Raw genomic sequence first — 26,012 nt, forward strand, 5'->3', positions numbered from 1 at the left:
AATTGGAATTGGATTTGTTGCACCAATGGAGTATGTTAAAAACAGTATATAAAGAGCCATTGTGGGGTATTCTAGAAGATTGAACCAATAAAAATGGTTAGAAATTTTAGGGAGGTGGATTTTGGTTCAAGTAACTTGAAAAATAAATTTAAAAATTTAATGAATGGCACCATTGAAGAGTACCAGGTAATGGATTTGTCCACCTATCATTTAAAAAAAACCTATAAAACTGGTAATATATATATATATATATATATATATATATATATATATATATATATATATATATAAAACAACCATTTCCAGGCAGTGGAAGGCAGGAAGCAGAGGGTTGTGATCCTGGAGAAAATGGAAATATAGGAGTTGAGCTCCAAAATGTACCCCAGCTCTCTGAGGCACTTTCCAAACCATGACAGAGGGATGCAGAGCCCAAGTAGATAACTGTGATCTTGCTGGATGGAGAAAACAGATAGAAATTTGGAAACCATCGAAGTGTGAGATTTTGTAGTGCTGGGGAATAGGGAGCTATTCAGAGAGCTCTAAAAATCTCCTTGTGAGTCTTTAGCTAAATACTACACTTCACATGCATAGGATGAGACTTCATGAAATCTATCAGAGAACAAGTACCAGGTAGATGTGAGATGAATGAAGAATTCAGAGGCTACACAGTGCTGGGATGTATTGGAGTTCTGAACAGCCAGAATAGAGAACACATGGAAATTCAGTTAAAATCTCAGAGGGGACACTAGGAGGAGAGCTAATATATCCTTGGAATAGGGGCTATTCTAGACAAACCCTAAAAGAGCCTAAAAAGATCCTTGGTTGTATAAAACTTCGCCAGTGAATTAACTGCAAGAATAACATTCAACACTTTAAGTCAACAAAACCCATACTTTCAATAGCATAGCATATCCACAGTGTGTTACACATACTTACTAGATATGTAAAGAAGGAGGAAAATGTGAGCCATAAACAAAAGGAAAAACAATTAAAGTAATGGACTAATGGACACACGGATGTCCCAGTTAGCAGGCAAGGGTTTAAAGTGGCTGGCTACCCTCTTATTTCAAGGGTTCAAGTGAAAAGATATGTGCAGTAAATGAGTGCACAGGGAACACAAGAAGGGAAATGTAAAATATTTTTTAAAACAAGAGCCAGAAAGAAATTCTAACTCTGAAAGATATAATGTCTGAAATGAGAAATTCACTAGATCTATTTAATAAGATATAAAGAAATTGTGGTTTATATATACAATGGAATACTACTTGGCCATGAGAAAGAATGAAATCTTGCCTTTGGTAGCAACGTGAATGGAACTGGAAAGTGTTGTGCTAAGTGAAATAAGTTATACAGGGAAAGACAGATACCATAGGTTTTCACTCTTATGTGGATCCTGAGAAACTTACCAGAATACCATAGGGGAGGGGAAGGGAAAAAAAAAAAAAAGGTTAGAGAGGGAGGGAGCCAAAACATAAGAGACTCTTAAAACCTGAGAACAAACTGAGGGTTGATGGGGGTGGGAGGGCGGGGAGGGTGGGTGATGGGTATTGAGGAGGGCACCTGTTGGGAGGAGCACTGGGTGTTGTAAGGAAACCAATTTGACAATAAATTTCATATTAAAAAAAGATATTAAATACTGCAGAATAAAGGATTACTGAACTTGAAAAGAGGGCAAGAGAAAATACCAGATATTTTCACAGAGAGGTACAAGCTGGAGAACAGTAAACAGTGCCTCACTGAGCTTCGGAAAATGTCAGCCCTTCCAACATATACGTAGTTAGAGTCAGAGAAAAAGGTTCAGGGAAAAAATATATATTTGAATAACAATGATTGGAAATTTTCCAAATGCGAAGAAAAATGTAAATATACATATCAAAATGGTCAATGAAACCCTCAAAAAATAAGCACAAAGAGAAATCGTATCAGGGCTCATTATAATTGTATTGTTAAAAACCAATAATAAAATATTAAAAGTAACCAGAGAGAGTTACCTGGATGGCTCAGTCAGTGAAGCATCCAACTTCGGCTCAGGTCATGTTCTCATGGTTTGTGAGTTCGAGCCCCACATCAGGGTTTTTGCTGTCAGCACAGAGCCCACTTCAGATCCTCTGCCCTCCTCTGTTTGCCCCTCCCCCAGTCATGTGCACTCTTGCTCCCTCTGTCTGTCACAAATAACCATTAAAAAAAAAAAAAAAAAGTAACCAGAGAAATTAAGCTTGTTACATTCAAGAGGACCAAGTAGGAAAACTTTAGACTACTCATCATAAACAATTCAAGCCAGAAGAGAATGGAACAGCATCTTTAAAGTGCTGAAAGAAAGGTGTGGAGGAAGAACATTTATCAATCTAGGATTCTGTAACCAGAAAAATATATTCTTTTTTTTTTTTTAGAAAAATATATTCTTAAAAAATGGATGCCAAATAAAGGCATTTTTTTTTTTTAAATTTTTTTTTAACGTTTATTTATTTTTGGGACAGAGAGAGACAGAGCATGAACGGGGGAGGGGCAGAGAGAGAGGGAGACACAGAATCGGAAACAGGCTCCAGGCTCTGAGCCATCAGCCCAGAGCCTGACGCGGGGCTCGAACTCCCGGACCGCGAGATCGTGACCTGGCTGAAGTCGGACGCTTAACCGACTGCGCCACCCAGGCGCCCCAAGGCATTTTTAGACAAGTAAAGGTTGAGAGAATTAATTACCAGCCAGATTTTACTACAGTAAATGTTAAGGAGTGTTCTTTAAGCTAAAAGAAAACAATTCCAGATGGAAACTGATCTTCAAGAGGAATGAAGAGCTCTTGATAAGATAAATTTGTGGCTAAAGATAAAATATACCATGTTATCATTTTCATTTCTTTAAAAACATTTAGATGTTTAAACAACAATAATTTATAACATGCAAAAGTAAAATATACAACAATAATTTCACAAACAGGAAAAAGGAAAGTGGAATTTTACTTCGTAAAATTTATCCTATGTTATACATGAAGTGGCATGAAATTATTTGAACATAGATGTTGCTAGTTAAATACATACACTGCAACCTCTTGAGGAATTATAAAAAATGAAACAAATAGGTATAGATGTGAATGCAACAGAATAGAAAAAAGAGCATTAAAATACACTTGATTAGTTACAAAAGATAGGAAAAGAGAGACATAATACAAAGAAGAAATGGAAAATAGATGGAAAACTCAAAGACAACTATATCAATACCTTCATTAGGTATAAATGGACTAAACATACCAATTAAAAAGCAAAGACTGCCAATCTTAATTAAAAAGCAAGATTCAAGTACATATTACCACATTTTAAATATAAAAGACATAGTAATTAAAAGTAAAATGACATTGGGGCGCCTGGGTGGCGCAGTCGGTTAAGCGTCCGACTTCAGCCAGGTCACGATCTCGCGGTCCGTGAGTTCGAGCCCCGCGTCGGGCTCTGGGCTGATGGCTCAGAGCCTGGAGCCTGTTTCCGATTCTGTGTCTCCCTCTCTCTCTGCCCCTCCCCCATTCATGCTCTGTCTCTCTCTGTCCCAAAAATAAATAAACGTTGAAAAAAAAAAAAAAGTAAAATGACATAAAACCAATCACGAAAAGCTTAATTGGATGTATTAATATAAATAAAATAAGTCTCAGGACAATAAATATTACTGTAAGCAAATAAGGGCATGTTATAATAATAAAATGGTTAATTCATCAAGAAGACATATACAACTGAAATCTGGATGCACCTAATAACAGAAATCCAAGCATATGACTATGAAATAGAACTGAAAGGAGTAACAAACAACTAATGACAATTGGGAGTTTCAGCACTCCTTTCTTAATACTTAAGAGAATAAGTAGAAAAAAGAATCAGTAAGAACGGAGAAGATTTAAACTACCTATCAGCCCACATAACCTAATTGATATTTATAGATTATAGCCAACAACTGCATAATGCACATTCGAGAATTCTGATCACCTGAAGAATAAGAATGTAAGTTTTATTGTTTAAAGCCACTAAGTTTGTTGTGATTTATTCCACCGGCTCTAGAAAACTAATGCAAAGGCAAATATCACTATAGCTCCTACAGACATTAATTAAAAGGGTAGTAAAGAAATCTTTTGGACAATTTTATGGCAGTCTATTTGACAATTTAGATCAAATGGCCAATGATTTCAAAGACATACATTATCAAAATGGGTACAAGATAAAAGTGAAAATTTGACTAGCCCTATAAAGCATTTTCTGTTTTAAAGTCCTTCTGTGTAGCCATCTTTACTATGTTTTTTTTTTCTTAAAATTTTTCAGTCTGGTGAGTTCAGTATTTTCTTGTTTCAGTTGCTTGCAAAAGAAAATAAATATTCTGAGCTGCACCTCTTTGAACCATCAATGGGTGGATACAAGTACATTCTTTTGCACCCATTCCCAAATGACTGCATTTTTTCTGTCTTTCATCTTTCTCTTATTCCATCATTAAACAGCGGTGTCTTTAGCACATACTTGTAATTGCTGGCCCTGGAATAGTCGCTGGGATGATGAACGCTCATTTCTTCCCAGTGAGAGCTCCCATCTAGTGGGAGACAGGTGACAGCCTTACATGGTTGTGTGACAGGCCACAGGGAAACTGTGAAGGAAGAGAGGGAAGTTACCTTATTTAGGTTAGGAGACACATGAGGCAGATACCCAATGGGAGGGAGGGATCCTGATGGGTTAGAAAATACAGCATCGAGTTAAAAAGAGACAAAGGAAGGCAATGTGTTCCTGGAAGAAGGTCTGTCACCTGCAGTGGCATGGAAGGCTTGAGACAGCAGGTGCATTTATTTCCCTGGTGTGGTAGAATGGTGTGGCTGGGGAGCCAAATGAGGAAGGATGAGACTCTAGAGCTAACTCTGGCTCACAGTTTGTAGATTCTGTGCCCTAAGGTCTAGAGGCCATGGGAATTGATGAGGGAATCTAAAGCAATAAAATCACACAGTTTATGGCAGGACGTTCCATGCACTGAAATAAAGTGAGACCATGAGCCCAGAAGTCCAGAAGGGAGGCCTTTGTGGTCTATGTGAGAAGGGGTGATGGTTGGAGCCAAGGTGGTGGTAATGGGGATGGCAAAGGCGGGGCTAATTCAGAAGACAATTTGCAGGAATTGATGGTCTACTCTTTGAGAAAAATATGTGAGAAGCCTTGATGACAGACGTTCTCCCCAGAAGTAGCTGGCCAAGGACCATGCTGGGAGTGGGGAGCTGCTCAAGGCGTATAATATCTCAGAGTTCTCCTCTGTTTCCCGTCTTCCCTCAGTACATAATAGTTGGGACAGGGAGGTTTCTCTGTGGATGGTTAATGCCTGCTGTGAGTGACAGCCTCTTGTTTTTGATTGCTAGAAATCAGGCAGCTGCTCAGATTGCAGCTTTTAATTTGAAGGGTCAAGTGGTTGAATTTGGTCATCACTTCAGCTGGATCATATTCTGAATGAGCTAAATAGACACTGTAGTAAGATGAGGAATCTTAGTTATTATTGCCATTTAGAATGGAGGAGCATTCCATATTGCAAAGCGTGGACTTACCACTTAACTTTGGAACACGGCTTGTCATTTGGTTCATGAAAAAAATATGCAAAGGTATAGTTGGGGAAGCAAAACCAACATGAAAAGAGCAAACAGCATTAGAGAATGATTATGTGGGTCTTTATTTAAATCTTTAACTGGAGCTAAGTGGTTTTCTCTTGGAGGCTTTAAAGCTTTTGGTCTGAGATGTAGTTTGGGAAAAATAGAATGAGGAGTTTAGAAACCTTGAAATTGCCTTGTCACAGTGAGGGTGGTTTGGAGGACTTCAAGTGACAGACTATTAATTACAAGAGCAAAATGAACTCTAATAAGGGGGAGATCAGTGATACGTTCAAGGGAGGCTTCATGGAAGGAGTGAGCTCCATCAGCCCTGATGTGCATAGGGTTTAGAAAATAAAAATGCAACACTCTGTCTCCCAGTTAGAAAATCAAGGTCCCCCTTTCTGCTTTTTCATTTTCTATGTGACTTTGAAAACATAAGTGAATCTCTCTGATCCTCAATTTACTAACCTATAAAATAGGAACAGGGAGACTTCTTGGAGCTGCTGAGAAAAATTTTTTTTTCAACGTTTATTTATTTTTGGGACAGAGAGAGACAGAGCATGAATAGGGGAGGGGCAGAGAGAGAGGGAGACACAGAATCAGAAACGGGCTCCAGGTTCTGAGCCATCAGCCCAGAGCCTGACGCGGGGCTTGAACTCACGGACCGCGAGATCATGACCTGGCTGAAGTCGGACGCTTAACCGACTGCACCACCCAGGCGCCCCTGCTGCTGAGAAAATTTAATTAGGTGACAAGGTAACAATTGGTATGACCTTTGCACCTGGCTGAGAGCAGAGCACTCTGATTACTGTCCATGAATGGGGGGCGGGGGTGGGGGTGGGACGGAGGTATATGTTCCAGGCATATGTTCTGAGGTCGGAGAGTGATAGCACCAGCCAAGACGTAGAGGCTGTGCCATAGCCAGAGTTGGCCCGTCTGCTTATTTTCAACAAGTGTGTACTTGACATAGGAAAGGCTGGGGAACTACAAATGTCCTTGAATGGATTGTCTTGAGGGAGAAAGACCGTCTGGTAGCAGTTGATGGGCTGTGCTTTGCAGACAGGAAAGCCAAGGAACACCCACTGGCCTGCAAGCCTGCCTCCCCAGACCTCTTCCCTGCTTCTCTTCTTTCCGTTTTCTTCCTTTCAGCCCTGTGATGATGTGGACACCTCTTAGCTCTGTGACCTTGGGTAAACTCCTTAACCTCTCTTAATCTCCATTTTTTTATTCGTAAAATGGGATACTACCTAGTAATGATTTCCAAGGGCTAAATAAAATAATGTATTTATCATAGTGCTTGGGACATAATAAACACTCAGGGAGTGATGACATCCTTCCACCCTTGTCCCTCTGTATGCCCCCCTTCCTGCTACATGATTTTGGAGCATGATTGAGGGTATACTGCATAGAAGGGCCATGGGGTAATCCAAGCATTAGGCAATTAATTAGAATGAAGGCCTTGGGAATATGGCCAAAAAGGTAAAAGTACAATATAGTTTTGGGATACCACAGCAGCTGGGACAAATTGCACATGGGAGATGAAGGTAACATCTAAGACATTTCAGCTGAGGTGTGGAAGAAATGGGTAGGACAGCAGTGGAGTTTGCGAGCCCAATTCCTAGTTATTCCTTCCATCGCAACCTTATGACCTAGAAACATTATAGAACGTAGCACAGTTTTTGACTTGTCAGGTAATTGGGAAGATTTATAGAGACTTAATTTAAAATAAATTAGCTGTTTTCCTACAGGAAGTTAAAAGGAAAAAGAAAACAAAACAACCCTTAGCTCTTACGTGTGTGCCTCATGGCTTACACTGTCTGTGGACCAATGATCTTCCTAATGTCATGCTCAGTGGGGTGACCTTGGCACTAAAGAAGCCATTTGGAGGGAAAGCACTAGACTTAATGACTGAACACACCTGCCCTTTGGTTCCTAATATTGGCTCTGCATCACTGAGAGGAAAGCTGCAGATGAGATGATTTTCTATCTGCGGCTCCATAGGAGGTCAGTTTTCTCACATTTCTTTGTGTCCTATGATGTAGCTGCTGTTTCTGACTTTTAATGATTAGCTGCCCCATAGAAAACAAACACTACTCAAAAGGCCTCTAGTTAACCTTTTTTGGCAAGGAAAATAAAAGTTACACAGGGCCACTATCTTATTGCTATGTTTAGCGGTCTAACTTTTGTGCCATATTTCTACTATAATTTTATTTCGTTCATTGATTCTTCCAACAAATATTTCTGAAGCCTCTATTCTGAGTGCTGGAGTGCAGCGGTGATCAAAACAGAGATATCAAGTTCCTGGCCCATAAGACTCACATTCCAGTGGAAGAAAGAGACAACAAACAAACAAACAAACAAACAGTGTCAGGTATCTGCATGTACTATGAAATTAAAACTCAGTAGGAGGATTGAGAGTGATGGGGATAGGAAAGGTATGTCAGATAGGATGGACAGGGAAATCCTTTCTCGAGAGATTTTTGAGCAGACTTGATTAAGGTAAGGGAGCAAGTCACAGGGCTCTCTGCAGGAAGTGAGCTCCAGGGAAGAGACCAAGCATGAAGGCCCCAAGTCAGGAGTGAGCTTTGTGTGTTCAAAGAGCTGCAAGAGACCAATGTGCTCAGTGTTACATAAGGGAAGAGGCAAAGGAATGAGGGCGAGGGCCAGACCATCTTTCTGGTTGTGACAGGAAGCCATTGGATTTTAGTGTCTGGTGTCATAAATTAAATCTTACCTAGACTTTGACCGATTACCATCTTGACTAAATGCCATCCAGTAGAGAGTGGCAATATTTATGTGTATGTCCCCTCTTCCCCACCACCGCCACCAAATAGCTCCTAGTTTTGCTTTCAGTAAAACTGAATCCTTGTTCCTGGTGACAGCTTAGGGCAGCTTACATCCATTCTTTGGAAATATGTAGCTTCTTGGAGGCCATGAATTTTAAACATAAAAAAACATTGAATCACGCCTAAGATTGAAAAGTACCTGTCCTATTACAAACATATTACTATTCCTCTCTTAAAAACAGCAAAAATAATCCCCCTTCCTTTAACAAAACAGACCAAGCCAAAGAACACTGTATTTTAAACAGCCCTCATTTTAGACAAGGTGACAAGAAGGGATCCCTTGGGGACTTCAGATGTTATCAGACTACATGGCTCCCATGACACAATTTGGGTATTTTGGAACATATGTATCTCAAATTTCTCTTTTGGAGGGACAGATGTAATGTTTGTGTAGTTATGATTCAGACAAGTGTATGGTACAGATGACCTACCATTGCCTTTTGGGGGTGTGGCATAATTATTTGGTTGAATCCTTCCCTTCCATTTCCTTAATCACCCTCCTCCCCATTGGAAAATCCTTCTATTGGAAAAACCAACCATATTGGCAAACACGCTCACTACAACATACAAAATAAAGTGTTACACAAGTTAAAGGAGAGCAAAATACAATTTTAAGAAAGGAAACCAGCAACTTTTGGGAATTAAAACCTAGACAATACAGAGTACTTAGTCTTTGGGTCCTATAGGAAGTTTTAGCTCAGATTGCAACAGTTCCACCTCTAGTCTGTTTCTCCTTGGCCAAAATCCTCCTGTAGTGCTTTCTGCTGTCTTCCCTCAGGAGAAAATAGGTCCATCCTACTCTCAAGGGCTTTGGGCGTTGGGGTCACTATGATCTGTGTTATGATCTTAGCCATGATACTTTGGAGAAAGCCTATTTCCCTGTTCTGTAAAGCTGGAGTAATATCCATTTGTTTTTCCTTTCAGCAGATATTTTCAGAGTGCTTTCTATGTTCCATTGCTGTGCTCTGTGCTGGGGATACAATGGTCAGTGGGAAAGGAATGGTTCTTATTCTTATATGGTGAAGAGCCTGATGGGGGAGACAGGCAATTAAACCAGCAACACCAAACAATTTTGATAAGGGCTATGGTAGGGCAACAAAGAGTTCTGTGGGGGCATTTAATCTCATTCATAGCCCTAGAAAAGGTGTCTCAGACTAAGTGGGCTCTGAACTGAGATGCAAATAATAAGTGAGAGTTTGTTAAACAAAGAAATGCAGAAGCATGTGTGAAGTCCAAGCAGCAAGAACAATCATGCGGACTGGAGAACAGACAGAGTTTTAGAACAGCTGGAGAAAAGCCTGCAAGAGGGGAATGTCAAGAGATGAAGCTGGAAACCAGGGACCCAAGTCATAAAGAACCTTCACAATATTGTATGATTCTGGATTATATCAAAGGACAATTGGAATGCACTGACGATTTTAAGCAGGCAGTCACATCGTCCAGTTAGTGTCTTGGATTCTTCTAGCTACTGTGTGGAGAACAGACTCAAGAGGGGCGGTAGGTGCCAGGTAGACAGACCCCAGTGACGAGGCTACTTCAAAAACCAGATGAGAACCAGTATTGGCCTTTGTCTCCGGGAAAGTTCCTCCAAAAGCAGAGTGTGAGGTACATGATTGGCTGCAAGTCACTAATGATATGTGATTCCTGGATTCCAGAGTGAGGGCTGGATGGCAGGAGTAAGATCAGAAAGAAAGGGAAAAAATCAATAAAGGTTGTTTCAATGAGCTTGTTGCCACTTTGGGCAGTGGGGGATCCTTTATACTGGGAATTCTCTGAGGAATCACAGATAACACTGGTTCTTAAAGTGTTGTCTCTGGACCAGCAGACTCAGCATCGCTGGTAGCTTATTAGAAAGGCAATATCTTAGGGGCGCCTGGGTGGCGCAGTCGGTTAAGCGTCCGACTTCAGCCAGGTCACGATCTCGCGGTCCGTGAGTTCGAGCCCCGCGTCAGGCTCTGGGCTGATGGCTCAGAGCCTGGAGCCTGTTTCCGATTCTGTGTCTCCCTCTCTCTCTGCCCCTCCCCTGTTCATGCTCTGTCTCTCTCTGTCCCAAAAATAAATAAACGTTGAAAAAAAAAAGGCAGTATCTTAGATCCCTCCTCATATCTACTAAGTCAAAACTTTGGAAGATACGGCTCAGCAACTTGTGTTTTAGTCAGCTGTTCAGGTGATTCTGATGCCCTATAATGTTTGATCACAGGCATAGAAAGAACATGCCTCAGACTCGTCCCATGGGATTGGAGGATGGAGAGGAGAGGCATTTCCCTCCCCCAACTCCTGTCCCTCATTGGTATATGTTTGTCACCCATATTTCTGGGTGGCATCAGGGAGAGTGAGTAAGCATTTGTGACACCAGAGAAGGCCCTGGGAGAGCAGAGACTCATGCTCTTGGTGTGGTACCTTGGCAAGTGCATGGAACTGTCCAGCCCCTGGTGTGCTGAAACCAGATGGCTGGAGGATATGATATGTGGCAATTTACCACACACCTTGTGTACCCATGGTGACTAGGATATGCAATAAATATGGAGAGATTTTGAGGCTGTGTGATACATTTTCGAGGAAGAACCATCAGTGCCAGATATAAGGAGATGAAAGATGAAGTTATAAAAGATAATTCTCAGTTTTATAGGCCATTTCCATCTATAATTACCTTACACTTACAATATGTCAATGGCTATTTCTCATGTAAACCTCTTTGATCAGTTTTTAAGTAGTGTCCCTTTGGATTAGAACCAAATTGAGGGGAGGGGTCATGGATCAATTATAATTAGACAGGCTTCCAGAGAAAATGCAAGAGAGTAGTTATCCTGTCCATTTGACAAAAGGTTTCCTTCTCTTAGCAGAATTTGAGCCAAATAGAGCATAGACTATAGATGACTGCATATTTACTTTCCACCTGGCCAGAGTGATTTTGGCATTGTGCCTTAAACTTTATAATCTATCCTCAAGATTTATTACTTTTACTAGAAAACTTTGCTCTATATAATCTCCAGCATTTTTCCTAGAAATAGTTTTCTCAGCTTGAGACAGCCATCCCTTATCACCTTATTTTAAATTTATTTACATTTTATTGAATATATTTGTCTCAGAATACCATCTAAATGAAGTAAAATTGCTTGCCAGTTAGGCAATATTGAGGAGACCCATTGGCTGCATACATGATTCAATTTGCAAGTTGGGAATTGTATTTGTTAAGGATATGTTAAAGCTGGACATACCTGCATTTATTAAATTAACAAGCACTCCCAGAGCACTTAATATCTTCCAGACACTGTTCTGAGAACACTTGTAATCTTAATTCCTTTGATCTCCACACCAATCCTATAAAATGAGTACTGTAATTATACCCAATTTAAAGATAAGGAAATTGAAGCCAAGAGACATTTGATAACTTGCACCAAATCATCCAACTGGAAGAAGCAAAGTTGGAGCTCAAACCCTGGTATTTAGTCCTTGGCCCTGTACTCCTAGACATCACTGTTGTCTCTTTCAGAAACACAGTACTGATTACAATCTCCAGCTGCTTCTTGTGTCTTGATATCATTCCCTCCTCCTCGACTGTTTTATGGACAAAAGGATCTTCGCTGTGATTCATATCTTTCCAACGTGTTTTGAAGCTTCTAGCAAACATGGACTCTTATTTTTCTCCCAGCCCATTTCATGTTGTGGCTGGAATTACTATTGATCTGTAGCATATAGGCCCATATTTCTGTCTCAAAATAAGAATTTTGGAAATTGCAAGGCAGACAAGACTAGCTTTACCAGGAATTAAGGAAAGGAGATGAAGAACACTCACATTTGCTAAGTCCCTGGCATGTGGTGGACACAGTCTATCTCCTCTCATATAATGGAGTGCCTCATTGAAAGTTCATCCCATAATTAATCATTGATTTTGATGGAAAAGATTCTGAGATTCTAATACCTTCAGATGCTGCCTTTCCTAGAAGTATATGTATCTTCTCTTTAAGAGAAGACTCAAATACTCTTACAATGACAATAACTTAATTCAAAGAATTTGCTTTCTCTTGGCAGGTGTGTTTCAGGACAGAGTGCATGTGTATGATTTGGGTAGGGATGCATTTTTTCCAGCACTTCATAAAACTCACCAAATATGCAGTTATTTAATATGCTTTTTTAATATGTACACAATAAAGTCTTCATGGTACCTCACTTCACTTAGCTTCCATCATCCTCTGTTGGCCTAGAAGAGTGCTTACTGACATCAGGAATAATGGTCTGTGTGTCTTCATCAGATTTTGGGGAAAAGTTCAATACCATGCTGTGTTCTTTATTGCCTTTAGGGGATGCCTATTAATTTTCCCTTCATCTCCTACTAGAATAAGAATAGATACCAAATGCTTTGACCAGTGCACACCCAAGAGGAATACTTCCTCTTGATAATTGCTCTTTGTTCCTTAAATTGTGGTCCTGATTCTATTTGCCATGGAGTGGATTGCTCAAGATCTTCCATAACCCAAGTAAAAACCAATGTCCTATTCCCTTGGTTTATTCAACTCCCACACATAAGAGGCCACACATAAGAGGCCAGTTTTTCCCAGAGCAAATTAACTTCAGTCTGCAGAATCTCACTGATCTAAATAAGAAAATTTTCCTACACTGAGGTCACTTTCCTGATTTATTCCAGATCACATATACTATTTTTCAGTCTTCCATATAGGTAACCTGTTGTTTTTATTTTAATGTCCATTAAAATTATTGGCATTATTAAAATCATAGCTTTGAAAGTTGTGTTCTTGTCCAAATTAAGGGTGACATTTCTCTCTTTTCAGTTCCTCCGAAATTTGTGGTTCAGCCACGGGACCAGGACGGGATTTATGGCAAGGCTGTCATCCTCAATTGCTCAGCTGAGGGCTATCCTGTACCCACCATAGTGTGGAAATTCTCTAAAGGTATGAAGTTACTTGATTTGCTTGTTACCTGCCGAACATATGTTAGAAACTAAAGAATTAGATGAGCATGTCGAGTCCTTCCAGATGTGTTTCTGGCAAGTAAATATGTTCCCACCTCCACTAAGTCTTTCCTCTCAAAAATAACCCTACTCCACTGAAATGTTTTTATTTGGACCAGGAAAGTATCTGGTCTTGCATAGCATTCCCTGGGAAAGATCACAAATGGGGCAGGTTATTCCATGGAAGCTATTTCAGCACCAAGGATAGCTCTGCATTGCCTACAGGAGTTGTGTAACCATAATCCACTTGGAGAGAACTGCATACCCCGACATGTGCAGACACAAGGATGAATTGTCAGTATTGCTCATTGTTTGGAAAGTATTTCCCTGTTGTTTATACATTTGTGGTTAAGTGGCTTTAGAAGGTTAAAAATAAAAACACATCCATGCCCTATTTTCAGCATCCAGTGTTCTTTGTTTTCACTCCTAATCATGCTTTCTCTGTGCAAAGGCAAAACAGCCTCCCCAGTTATAAGGTAACACTGTCAATGTTGCAGGAATAGAAACTTGTAACGTGCAGACTGATGGGGAACATTCTAGACACCATGAAGATCATTTGTGTCCAACTTATTGTCTTCTCCGGGAAAGCGTTCTTAACTGTGCTTATGAACATATTGGAATTTCTCTCTCTTTTTTCATTCACTCACCTTCACTCATTAATGTGTCAAGCAGTTGAAGGCCAAATACACACTGGTGGGATAAACAAACAAATAAATCATGGTCTCTTTTCCTAACAGTCTAAGACCTACTATATGTGTTTAATTGTTCTGAGTCTGTTACCTATTTGTTTGCTTTATTATGGTTTGTATTCCACATACTGCTTTTTAAAATAACATGCTGTATTTCTTATTATGGAAATAACAACAATAGAAGAAAGACAAAATGGGTCACTTACCACCTCCTTCCTGGTATATTTCCTTCCAGGGAGAAAGAGAAGAGGGAGGGAAGAGGATGCTAGAAACCATTTCATTGCAGGAAGGAATCGATTACATTTTTAAGAATTCCCCGAGCCTGCTCTCCTATAGCCTGCCGCATACACTGTCCATGCCAAAGCACTTTATTCAAAAAGCAAAGCCTGTTGTTCAGAGTAACTGCCCACATGACTTTTTATTTTAGGCCATATTTGAAGCCTCATGTTGCATCATATGGAAACAAACAGCGTGCATTTAACTTAGTTTGCATACATGTCCATATATGATATTATGAACATTTTCCACAACACTTACCTTCTTCAAAATTATTTCTAATGTTTGCCATTGTGCAAGGCTCCCTGTCTCTCCTTGAGATTGTTTTCAGTTTCTCCTATACACTCTGCAGACGAACATCCCTGTATGTGCATGCCATCCAGTGTACATGTGTGTGATTGTTTCCTTAGAAGTAAAGTGGCATTTAAGGCTTTGGGTCTGTACGGCCCAGGGTGCTTGGGAAAATATTGTGGCAATTTGCACACCCACCAGCAACGTGAGGCTTTGTGTATCCCTGTGTCCTCACCAGATAGAAAGGATCTTTTTATTCTTAATCTTTACAATACGATGGGCGAAATGGCTTTCTGTTTTAATTTGTATATTTGGATTACTAATGATGCTAAACATGTTTATCCTATGTTTACTGCTTCCCTTTGGGGGAATTTCTTATTCATGTTACTTGCACACTTCCCTCCAAATCTTATTTATTTGTAAGAGTGTTATTCTTAGATGAAATAATGCTTTGTCTGTCATGAATCTGGTAGACATTTTATTCCTTCCCATCACTGATGTGTGAATGAAGTTATAGTAGCCTTTTTTATTTTAAAATTTTATGTGCAATATGAAATCATCAAAGAAACAATGAGAGACTTCAACAAACAAATTTTTATGAATGTGTTTTAAATTCCCCTCAAATAACACCATTCAAAGATAAACAAGGATAAGTGCTCTGAACGTTTTTGGCTAGCCTTTCAGACCTGTCCCCTGGAAAATGCATATATCTGTGGATATACCTGTAATTTTGTGGGCTCTTTAAATTGATCATATGATTCTTCCTCACTTATAATCTTCCTTCTTCAGTTACCAATATACTGTGAATGTCTTTCCCTGTGAATAAACATGGGTATTCACTATGACTTTTTAATATCTGTGTAGAGCTTATATTAATACATCCATAAGTCCATCTAACTATCTCTTACCTTTGTTAGGATTGGGCTCAGTGACTTAAAGCCACAAGGGTTTACTCTTTCTCGTATGAGGAGTCTAGACAGACAGTTTAGGACCAGTTTGTTTTTTCCTCTAGGTCGTCAGGGACCCAAATTGCTTACGCCTTTGATCTGCCCCTCTCGACAAGCAGTTAGCGCCACTGAGCTCCGTGGCCACTTCCCCTTTCCCCAGAAGAGGGAGAGCAGAGCTGCCACCCAACCTGAGTCACCTCCCCCCAAGGACCTCTCTGAAATGTCCTTAAATCAATTCCTCTAACAACCCACCACCCAGGTCACCCCAGCTATAGGGGGTCTGCAAGCTGCATTGTAGCTACGTGCTCAGCCACCATGCCCACAGCTTGGGCTATTTACTAAGAGGGGAATATGGAGACTTGGCAACTAGGTGTGTCCAACACAATTGTTGGATAGTGTTTGCTTTTCCCTGGGTTTTCACTGTTACAAAAACATCACAGTGACTCTGTCTCATCAATATTTGTACGTGTTCATTTTTTTTCCAGGGGTAAATTTCTGGAAGTAGAGTTGCTGGCTCAAAGAGTAAGCGATTTCTATAGCTTTCAATATGCCTTGTCCACTCGCCAGAATTTCATTCATGTGCACATCCTTCCGCAGTTTACAATGTTGCCTGGTTTCCTGCAACAAAAATAATATCGTGTGTTAACGCTTATTTTTAAATATCTTCCAATGGAATAGGGGGAGATTGTGTAATATTATTTTAATTATACAAGTGACACAGATGTTTCTTAAGAAAAATTTAGCCTTGCTGATGGAACGCGTTTCTGGTAATCAAATATTCACTGAGAGCTTAAGGGCACCTTTGTTATGTGTGACCAAGGGGGGAAAAAAAGTTGCAGACACAACAGACTTGAGCTGTTTCTCTGAGAGCTGCGACAATCTAATCCTGAGGCTGCAGAATTCCAGCGTAAATCGCGGTGGCTTAAGGGCGACAATTGCAGGAATGAAACAATCTTTGTGGGAAAATAACGTTATTAGAGTCTTGACCTTGGGTCCAGATGCATGAGGTCTAAAACATTCAATTCTGTCTCCTGTTGTTTTTTTTTTTTTTCTTCCCTTTACATGAACAAACGAGGTCTCTGGTCTAAAGAGATTTTTTTTTAAATCAGGGCTTAATACCATAGTGGGCCTCACCTGTGTTCCCAGAAATCCAGAACAAAGCATACATATGTCATTTATAGTGGAGGGAATGGGTTTCAGTCACTGTCCTAGGGACCATTCCCTTGTTAGCCACTAAGGCCCAAAGAAGGGCTGCTAAGGTAAGATACAGCTAGTGCACTGGCCCGTGGCCGGCCTGGGTATCCTTTGCTCTCTGGCTGCCCATGGACAGGGCCACTTCTGACCCCCCAGAGAAGCGTGGTCATGGAAATGTTTAAGGGCAAGGGTCAGAGCATGCCTGGAGGGGGGCACAGGGGAGTGGGGAGTAGTTTGCATTTCAAGTAAGGTTGTCATGGAGAAGGTAATGTGAGTAAAGCCTTAAAGAAATGGGAGATGAGGTTTGTGCGTGTCTGCAGGGGAAGACTGAAGGCCTTAGTGCCAACTAGTATCAAAGCCAGGGGCAGAAGTTTGTTTGTGCCTGGAATGTTCCAGAAACACTAAGGAAGACACTGAAGCTGGGGCAGAGCGAAAGGAGACCTCAGAGGTCCCAGGGGGTCAGATCTCTCATCAATCATTACAAGGGTGTGATGGTGCCATGGTGGGGATGAGTAGGGGGTCACAGTAGTGACAGTGACGCTGTCCCTTTTCTTCCACTGCCATGCTGAGCCCAGAACTAGGAGGCTATTGGAGCAATCCAGGAGGGGTGGTGGGTCTGCCCATCGGCCCTGCTGTGTTGAACGTAGACCATGGGAAGGCAGGACTCGCGGCAGGAGCCCATTAGGAGGCCTGAGCTGTGATGTGGCTTGGATCAGGGTGACAACAGTGCAGGAGGATCAGCAGTTCAGAATCTACAGCCTGATGGGCTGGTGTGGGTGTGGGTGAAGGGGCAAAGCCTCTGAGAATAGATGGAGCCATGCTGGGGGGGCAGATTGGGTCATGGTCAGTATGGGAGTGTGAGCCTCTCTGTAGACATACTCCTCAATTCCCAAGATAAGCAATGAGGAATTTCCCAGGTATACTTTTTTTTAAATGAGTGCTTTTTCTGCTGTCATAGCTTTTACCTTCCACCTGTTGGCCGCCATATACCCAACTTGAGATTTACATCCATTCTGTGACCTGGGCCCTGTGCTATCCCTATCCTTAGCCATAGTTTTTCCAGCGAGCAGTATTCCAAGCTCTGCTTTACTCAAAATGGTATGTCTGTGTCTTTTCACACATACATCCAGTTTGGCCTGTAGGAGATGGGTGGCTCACATTATCGTCCAGGAGGAAACCGAGGCTGCCTGACTTCCCGGTAGAAGGGACTTAATCATCTTCCTGCATGTACCGAAGAGCTGACTTTGGAGTCTGGCGAATGTACAGTCTGTGCCTTGATGTCATTCATTTGGGGTCAGTTTTCCCACAGATGTGGTGTGCTATTTAATATTTAGATTCTTAGCATCTTTTATTTAAGAAAAAAATCTCTTACGTTACGTCTGTAAATATTTGTTCTCTTCCCTTTTCCATTTGCTTCTGCAGGGTCTCCAAATTTTTACCTTAATGTATATTTTCTACATCTTTTACTCAAGCAAATTTGTTCTTCTTTGCACCGTCTCCAATTTTTCCTTCCCGTTTGTGATTTTACTTTTTCTTCTTCTTTCGCCACTTCTGCCAGTTCATATTTCACTCTTTCTGGGGCTCTCGCTTCCTAGGCAAGTGACTGGTTCACAGCGTTCATCTAACTCATGGCAGCATTCTTCTGGTGTGATCCCATGACCCGCTTTCTTTTCCTGTGTCTGTCTTCCAGTGTTCTTGCAGTGTCTTTGCTTCCTTTCGAGAACTCCCATTTGAGGAAAATTCAGATCCCTAGAAAGAGAACGCTGTGTGCAGCTATCTGGTTCTGCACTTAATGCTGCCTGTCTGACTCTAAGAGCCACAGCAGGTGCAGGGAAGCCTCTGCCCGACCCAGCCTGGGCACACTGGTGCTGGTTTTGCCCCTCGCTGTGCCCCCACCTTAACAACACGTCCTTTGCTGATGCTTGCCCAAGTTCACAGCCACCGTCGTCTGTCCTTTTCTTTCTGCATGTACCTCTGCTCGTGTACACTTTTGGTTGTCCATTTGCCTCCTTTGTAGCTCACATTTTCTTTCCCTCTGTGTCCTAATTGTTCTTGTATGGTTTCCAAAAAAAGAAGAAATATTAGTTTTATGCTGCCATCTTTAAATCTTACACCCTATTTGTTTATATACTAAGCTATATAAAATTTGGACTTTCTGTAAGAAAAACAAGTAAAGTGGGAATCTAGGAGGAGGAGTTAAGAAATCGTCAGTTAAGAGAGTCGGCGGAGCTCGGACCCAAGACACAACACTGTGTTACCGCAGGAAAATTACTTAACCTGTGTGAACCACAGTTTGCTTGCGCATGCGCGTGTGTGTGTGTGAGAGAGAGAAAGAGATAAGATGAGAAGATTAACGTGATGGTTTAGTAAGATGATTCATGGAAAGCATTCATTCTGGTGCCTGGCACATCGCAATTAGTCAATAACATTAGCTGTCATCAGCAGCAGCTCACATGGGAAGCCAGTTGTCCGAAAACCATTTATTGGATAGCCCAACCTTTCCCCCACTGACATGAACTGCTTTATAGTCTATGAGAAAAAAAGGTGTCCACCAAAGTCTGATGCTCTCTTTTACTCCGATCTGTCCATTCTGGCATCAGGACCACGTGTGTTAGAGGCTTAGCTCTTCCAGACACATTTTAATACCTAGTACGATACTCTCCCCATTTGTTTTCCAAAAGTGTCCTGTATTTCTCACATGGATATTTGTTTGCTTATTTCTTCTAGATGAATGTTAGGATAATTTTGTCAAGTTCTAAAAAAAAAATTATTCTGAAAACTTTGGAAGATTGTAATAAATCTAAAGGTTAATATGGAGAACAGGGACTTCATTAAAATATTGAGCCTTCCCAGCCAATGGCATGGACATTCTCTGCATTTATTCAGATTTCGTGTGTGTGTCCTTTATAATTCAGTTGCTTTCTTTCTGTGTGCCTCTGGCAGTGAGTATTTGTAAACTTCTGTCTGCAAGTGTCTTTGATTGTCTTCGGTTTTCCGGGTGGAAACGGGGCCCATCTATAGCCAGGGTTTGTTGGCTCTCCAGGGCCACCCAGCGAGGGAGAAGTTGTCCTTAATTTGGCAGAGTTCCTATTTTCTTCCACTCTCCAGAGCACACAGAGGACTGCAGTTGGCATGGGGCTTCCTTGCCCTGCCTGCTTCTCTCAGATTGCCTTTCTCCCTGCCTTTGCCTGTGTCCTTCCTCCCTCAGCCAAGAAAGGCATGTTCACACAGGAGTAAAGCTTCTCTAGCCCCAGTTTTCCTTGGATGCTCAGAGCATCCACACCACTTGGCGCATGGCAGTTTCGCCCGTGCTCTGGTATCTCCCACTGTCCCCAGAAAGCTGCTCCACGTTGTCATTTCTGTACCCACAGGTGCAGTCTACCAGAGAGCCTAGCTGTCCCTTACCACCAAGGTCCCAGAAGTTTCCTCTTCTTCTGGGTGTCTACCCCCCTGCCCAAACCCTCCTCGCTCGTCATATATAGGGGCCATTGTCTGGATGTTTTCATGCACTGTGTTCAATTCCAAATTAAGAAACAAATGCTGCACTCAGTACCTGGTCCAACAGCTCAGGCGACCCCTCTGGAGCCTCCTCCTACTTCAGGGGCTGGCCCTAGAGTGCTTCACCTTGATCCTGCTCACCCCTTCTCTCCCAAGGTCGAGGTAGACATCCCGGGGCCTGTGTCTAGGGATGACACGAAGAACACACAGCATGGGGCAAGCCTCAAGTCCCTCCAGTTCTCCTGGGCTCACCACTTCCCTGCCCTCTGTGTGGTCAGAGCGCCCTGAGCCTCTGACCCCATGGGTTCACCCTCTTCCATGTCATTGGTTTGCTGGCCCTGCAGCGATCCTCCCAGCTCCTTCTAGCAACACCTGCCTCAAGCTCATGCATCAGGCTCATCCAAGCTATTGGGGCCCAGTTGTTATCCAGTGTCCTTGTCCCCACTAGCACATAAATGGGTGATGAGAATCTGGAGTTAATGCAGGGAAAGGGTTCAGAGAATCTAAAAAGGAGAAGACAACGCCTCCCTGTGATGTGAGTGGTGAACGCAAACCCAACTTCAAGGCTGAATGTGGCTCCCCGTTTACGACACTTGTGTGGTCCCCACATGGGGACACTAAGCATAGTGAGTTGTTGGGGAAGGACCGTGAGCCGAACAGAGAGGATGGGTACTCAACTTAGTGTTTTATTTTCTTCCTTTGATGGTAGAATAAAACTCACTGTGGATGAAAATCTGCCTTCCTCTGCTAAATGGGTGGAGTATAGTGGCCCTGGGAGCTCCTCCGAGGTCCTTCCCCCTCCCAAGGAAGCTGAAATTCCGACCAGCCTTGGTAGAGTCACCAGGACGACAGGCCCCGGGCCCTTCTTGTGCTTCATTTCTTTCTTTGTCTCTACCCCTCCATCCGCCCTCTTCCTCATTGTCTTCCTCACTGCTCTTCTAGATAGAGGCAGCCACACCCAGGGCAAATATGCAGGGGTCTCTTGCTGCAGGGAAAAGGTGGCTGAAGGCCTTTTACGGCAGATACAGCTGCATGATCCCAACACACAGTGATGGCGACCTCGAGCCGTTTCAACACCCTGAAGGAGAGATCATGTGTCCTGTCAGCAAATGCAGACTTGGGTCAGTTCATGGTTACGTCTTCTGCTAAGCGACTCGAGGGCATAGTGTTCTGTCTTTGTGATTAAAAAAAAAAAAAAAATCCTTGCCAGCTAGGGATAAAGTCATGCAGTTGGCATGCTGAGCTAGTCAACTCCCGAATTGTAGTCACCCCGGGGCAGGCATGAGCTCGCCCACCTAAGGGAGGTGGTTTTCTCTGGATATGGGCCTTCATTATAGACATAAAGGAATTAAGGGAAGGAAACTGAATTCCAAGTGAGCATAATTGATGGCCTTGATGCTGACCCAGTTAGGGTGTGGTGTTTTATCAAGAAAGGATTTATGGGGTGCCTGGGTGGCTCAGTCGGTTGAGTGTCCAATCTTGATTTCTGCTCAGGTCATGATCTCATGGTTCGCGTCAGGGTCTGTGCTGAGTGTGGAGCTGCTTGGGATTCTCTCTCTCTCTCTTCTCCTCTCTCTCTCTCAAAATAAGTAAAGAAACAACTTATGCGCCCTCTCTGTCTCTCTCAATGAACAAACAAACAAACATTTTTTAAAAAGAAAGGATTTAATACCGGGAAGTAGAGGCATGCAAAATTTTGGTAAGGGTAGGAGAAACTCAGCTTCCTTTCTGGAACCTGAGAAATGTGACAACCTCGAGAAGCCACTTCCGTCTGTGGTTGCAGCTGCCTCCGCACCAGGGCAGTGATTTGTCCTCCTGGAAGTCACCTTGGCACCTGCCTGTGCACCGACTTGTTGCTTCTCAAGGAGAATGATGGCTTTTCCATCCCTGCACCTTCCAAACTGTATCCAAGTGCCTCTCACTGGTGAAATACAAACCAGAACCTGGTGACAATTCAGCAGAAAATGGTTTTTCTCAGGCTTCCAGTCCCTGCAATTTAGGGAAGAGATCAAAATGTTCCAGTAGGCTGAGGATAGACAGACCATCTCTGATGCAAGCATATGGACAAAATGTCACATGCACATCCTGTACAGCCTGGAAGATTCTTTCTTGGGAATAGCTTGGGCTTGGGAATAGCTTTCCGGCCTGGACCTGGACCAGTGCCTCAGGACCCTACCCCTGTCCACTTCTGGGTTCTTCTCCAGAAGGAGACACCAGAACTTAGCACTCAGTCACTGAGCACCGGTGCCATGGGCGGCTGCTCACCTTGGAGCAGGTGCCATCTTGCTGTTGGTACTTGCTCTCCCCTTCCCATCTCTGCTTCGATCTTTGTGCCCCCTCACTCCCCGCAACCCACCGACTATTCCCAGACAAGGAAGACCACCTCCCTGAGCAAGCAGAACATACTCATTCTTCAGGGAAACACCACCCTCTCCAGAAGGACAAGAGGGATTGTGTTTTCAATTCCTTGGTGGGCAAAGGGACACACTTCCTACTTTGCCATTGGGTGCAGTCCAGGGAATATAGACAGATCTCCTTTCTGCCGTTCTGCTGTTCGACTTCAAATCAATGTTATTTCAGCCCGCTAGGGAGACCCTCTGAATGTGCTCATTGACCAACTTCTTCATTTCTTATGTGGGCATTTATGTGCACATTCACACGGCCTTGCTTCCTTTGGTGAACAGTAATCTGTAGAGCATGGAAATGCATTACTCTTCCTGTTCCATATACGGTGAAATTAAGGATGCAGAGAGAATAAGCTACTTGCTCAAGGGCACAGTTCGTAAGTTTCCAATGCTTCTGACTCTTAGCCAAGTGCTCTGGCTACAGACCAGCAAAGACTCAAGAGTGGTAGAAAAGATGAAACAATCACCATCTTCGCTGCTGCCTTCCAAGTGGGCGTGCTTGGTGACACTCAGCTATTCTTTCCCGCCCTGTGCCCACTCCCCCAGTCCTTGGGAACACTGCTAAGTGTATCTTTCCATAAAGAAGAAAGGTCACATGGTATTAACACACCCAGTAATTCCGTATGTGCCTTACATAATGCTTTAACATTTTCTTTTCATGTAATAGAGCATTAAAATTGTCCCCACTTGACCCCAGCTATCCACAGAAAATTGGCAGCTTTTTAATTAATGACTTCTGGCTGCTACAGTGTATCTTCTAGCTAATTTCCCAGAGCACTCACCTCATGCCAACAAGATTACAGAATTCTGAATATTGTATGCACCGTGTTATATTTTGCTCTTTATAATAATGATGAACAACCTAACGTGGACGGCCGATAATTTTATCAAGCTGTGACAAAGTCTACTCCCCTCCAGCTGAACAAATGGGTAACCCTTGGGACTGTTGTTCTTATGGCAGATGAATTGGTTCACTCTTCTGTTTAGCAAGCGTGATCAGGTTTATAAATTGTGTAACTCTTCCAGTTAGGTTCACTTCCTCATGAAAAAAAGATTTAATGTTTTTCAAATGCATATACTTTATTCCTGTCTTTGTTAAGACCTTTTCATAATGAAGAGGCTTCTCTTAGTCTATACAGGAATTAATAGATAATCCTATTCAGTGATTAAACTGAGACAGCTGAGCTTAACACTAGTTAAATTTTATATTGTAATGCTTTAGTATAAATGTGTCAAATGTTGTAAGTATTTTTCTGGTGAAAATTCTTTTAAGGAGAGGAAAGCATACGTGTTTTTGACATCAATGATCCTATTAACTGTCTCATATTCTATCAGCATTTTGTTAGATTTTTTAGGGTGTTGTACCCCGTTTTACATAATTTATAAATCCCATTACATTTTCAGATTTCCTGGTTTTCTGCCTTATGGATGTATTTTTAAAATCCTACGTTTGGCTGAATTTTTAGGTTGTGTGTATTAAACTACATCTGGCTCTCTTACTGCAGTAAACTTTGGGAAAGGCATCAATAGCCTCGACAGCTTCAAAACATGGACTAAATTTAAGCACTTAAATAAAAATTAAAGGCTTTTTCATTAAGTTCTAATAGTATCCTTTTATCCTTGCCCAAAAGAACACGTTATCCATAAAAACGAATTTTATAATTGGTAAAAACTGAATTTTTAAAGCATACCGTCAACTTTTACAGGAGAAAAAAAACATATGATCATTTCAATAAATATTGAAAGGCAGTTGATAATATTCAACATTCAGGCCTGACTTTAAATGAGGGGTGGGGGTGGGGGGAAAGTGGGTGATGGACATGGAGGAGGGCAGTTGTTGGGATGATCATTGGGTGTTGTAATGGAAACCAAATTGATGATAAATTATATTTTTTAAAAATAATAAAATAAATAAAAATATAAATAAATAAATAAATAAATAAATAAATAAATAAGCAAAAATAAATTTGTGTAAAACCGGAGTATAGAAATGCTTTATAAGACCCAAGTGCTTTGGCAAATGAAGGAGGAAAAGACAGGAAGTCCAATAGATACATAGGCAAAGGATGTAGATGGGCTGTTCACCAAGAAAACAGGTATAAATTGCCAAAACATGAGGTTGTGAAAAGATGCTCAAACTTATCTACGGGCAAAACAAACAAAAAATATCAAAAAAAATTGTCAAAGCATGCAAATTAAAATAATGATGAAAATCAAAAAGGTCAGTCATGTACATGTGTGAGGAAAAAATAACCCTTAGCCAACACTGATGGAAATGAAATCGACGTGTTTCTTAGGAAACAGCTTAGCCATACATTTCAACACTAAATGCGCAGAATTCCCCTTCGAGCATTAATCCCAGAGGTTGCCTACCACTCTATTGACTGACTGATAAGTGGAGAGATTCCTTGCAACATGGTCCTTCTTCTTGTGGAGTAAGAAAGACAGAAAGTCAACTAATCATAAAATCATCGTAAGGAGAAATCTTTTAAGAAGGAGTATTGTGGGCTTACTCTATGCCATACCATAGTTAAAGAATTTCAATGCCTACCTCACCTTATTAAGGAGATTCTATATTATCTCCACTTTTACAGGTGGAAGAAACTGAGGAACTGAAAGATTACCTCATTACCTAGTTATTCGGTGTTACTGATGATCTGATGCCTTGCAACAAATTATCCCCAAAAATTAGTGGCATGAGATAATGCACATTTATTACCTCCTATGTCTGGGGGTCTGGAATCTGAGTATGGCTTAGCTGAGTCCTCCTGTTCAAGGTCTCTCCCAGCACTGCAGTTAAGGTGTTGGCCAGTGATGCAGTCATGTCAAGGCTCAGCCTGGGAAGAGTCTCGTCCCCCAAGCCCACTCATGTGGTTGCTGTGTTGTATGGCAGGATTCAGTCATAGACTGTTGGTTGGAGAACACCCTCAAGGGAGCCTCTCCATAGGGTAGCTACATTCCCCACAGTGAGGCCACTAGCCTCAGAGAGGGAGGGATTGAAAGAGAGACCACAGAGGCTCCTGGGTGGCTCAGTCCGTTGAGCAGACAACTCTTGATTTCAGCTCAAGTCATGATCCCAGGGTCGTGGGATCGAATCCCGCATTGGGCTCCATGCTAAGCACAGAGCCTGCTTAAGATACTCTCCCTCCCTGTGCCCCTCCCCACTCACTCTCTCTAAAAAAAAAGGGAAAGAAAAAAATATGTATATGTAAAGAAGAGAGGTACCTGGGTGGCTCAGTCTGTTAAGTGCCCGACTCTTGATTTCAGCTCAGGTCATGATCTCACAGTTAGTAGGATCAAGCCCCGCCTCAGG

At 41.9% G+C, this 26,012-nt stretch overlaps 1 protein-coding gene across 1 annotated transcript in view; it reads left to right on the top strand.

Annotated features, from left to right (window-relative positions):
• DSCAM (DS cell adhesion molecule) overlaps window positions 1-26,012 on the top strand; it is a gene marked incomplete at its 5' end in the record, with an annotated part of 763,637 nt that overhangs the window by 502,078 nt on the left and 235,547 nt on the right. Inside the window, one exon of the mRNA XM_043595968.1 lies at window positions 13,221-13,340. Coding sequence (XP_043451903.1) covers window positions 13,221-13,340 — 120 coding nt within the window. The remainder of the gene's footprint in view (window positions 1-13,220; window positions 13,341-26,012) is intronic.

This window comes from Prionailurus bengalensis, chromosome C2 (genome assembly GCF_016509475.1).
Source record: "Prionailurus bengalensis isolate Pbe53 chromosome C2, Fcat_Pben_1.1_paternal_pri, whole genome shotgun sequence".
Lineage (NCBI taxonomy): Eukaryota > Metazoa > Chordata > Mammalia > Carnivora > Felidae > Prionailurus > Prionailurus bengalensis.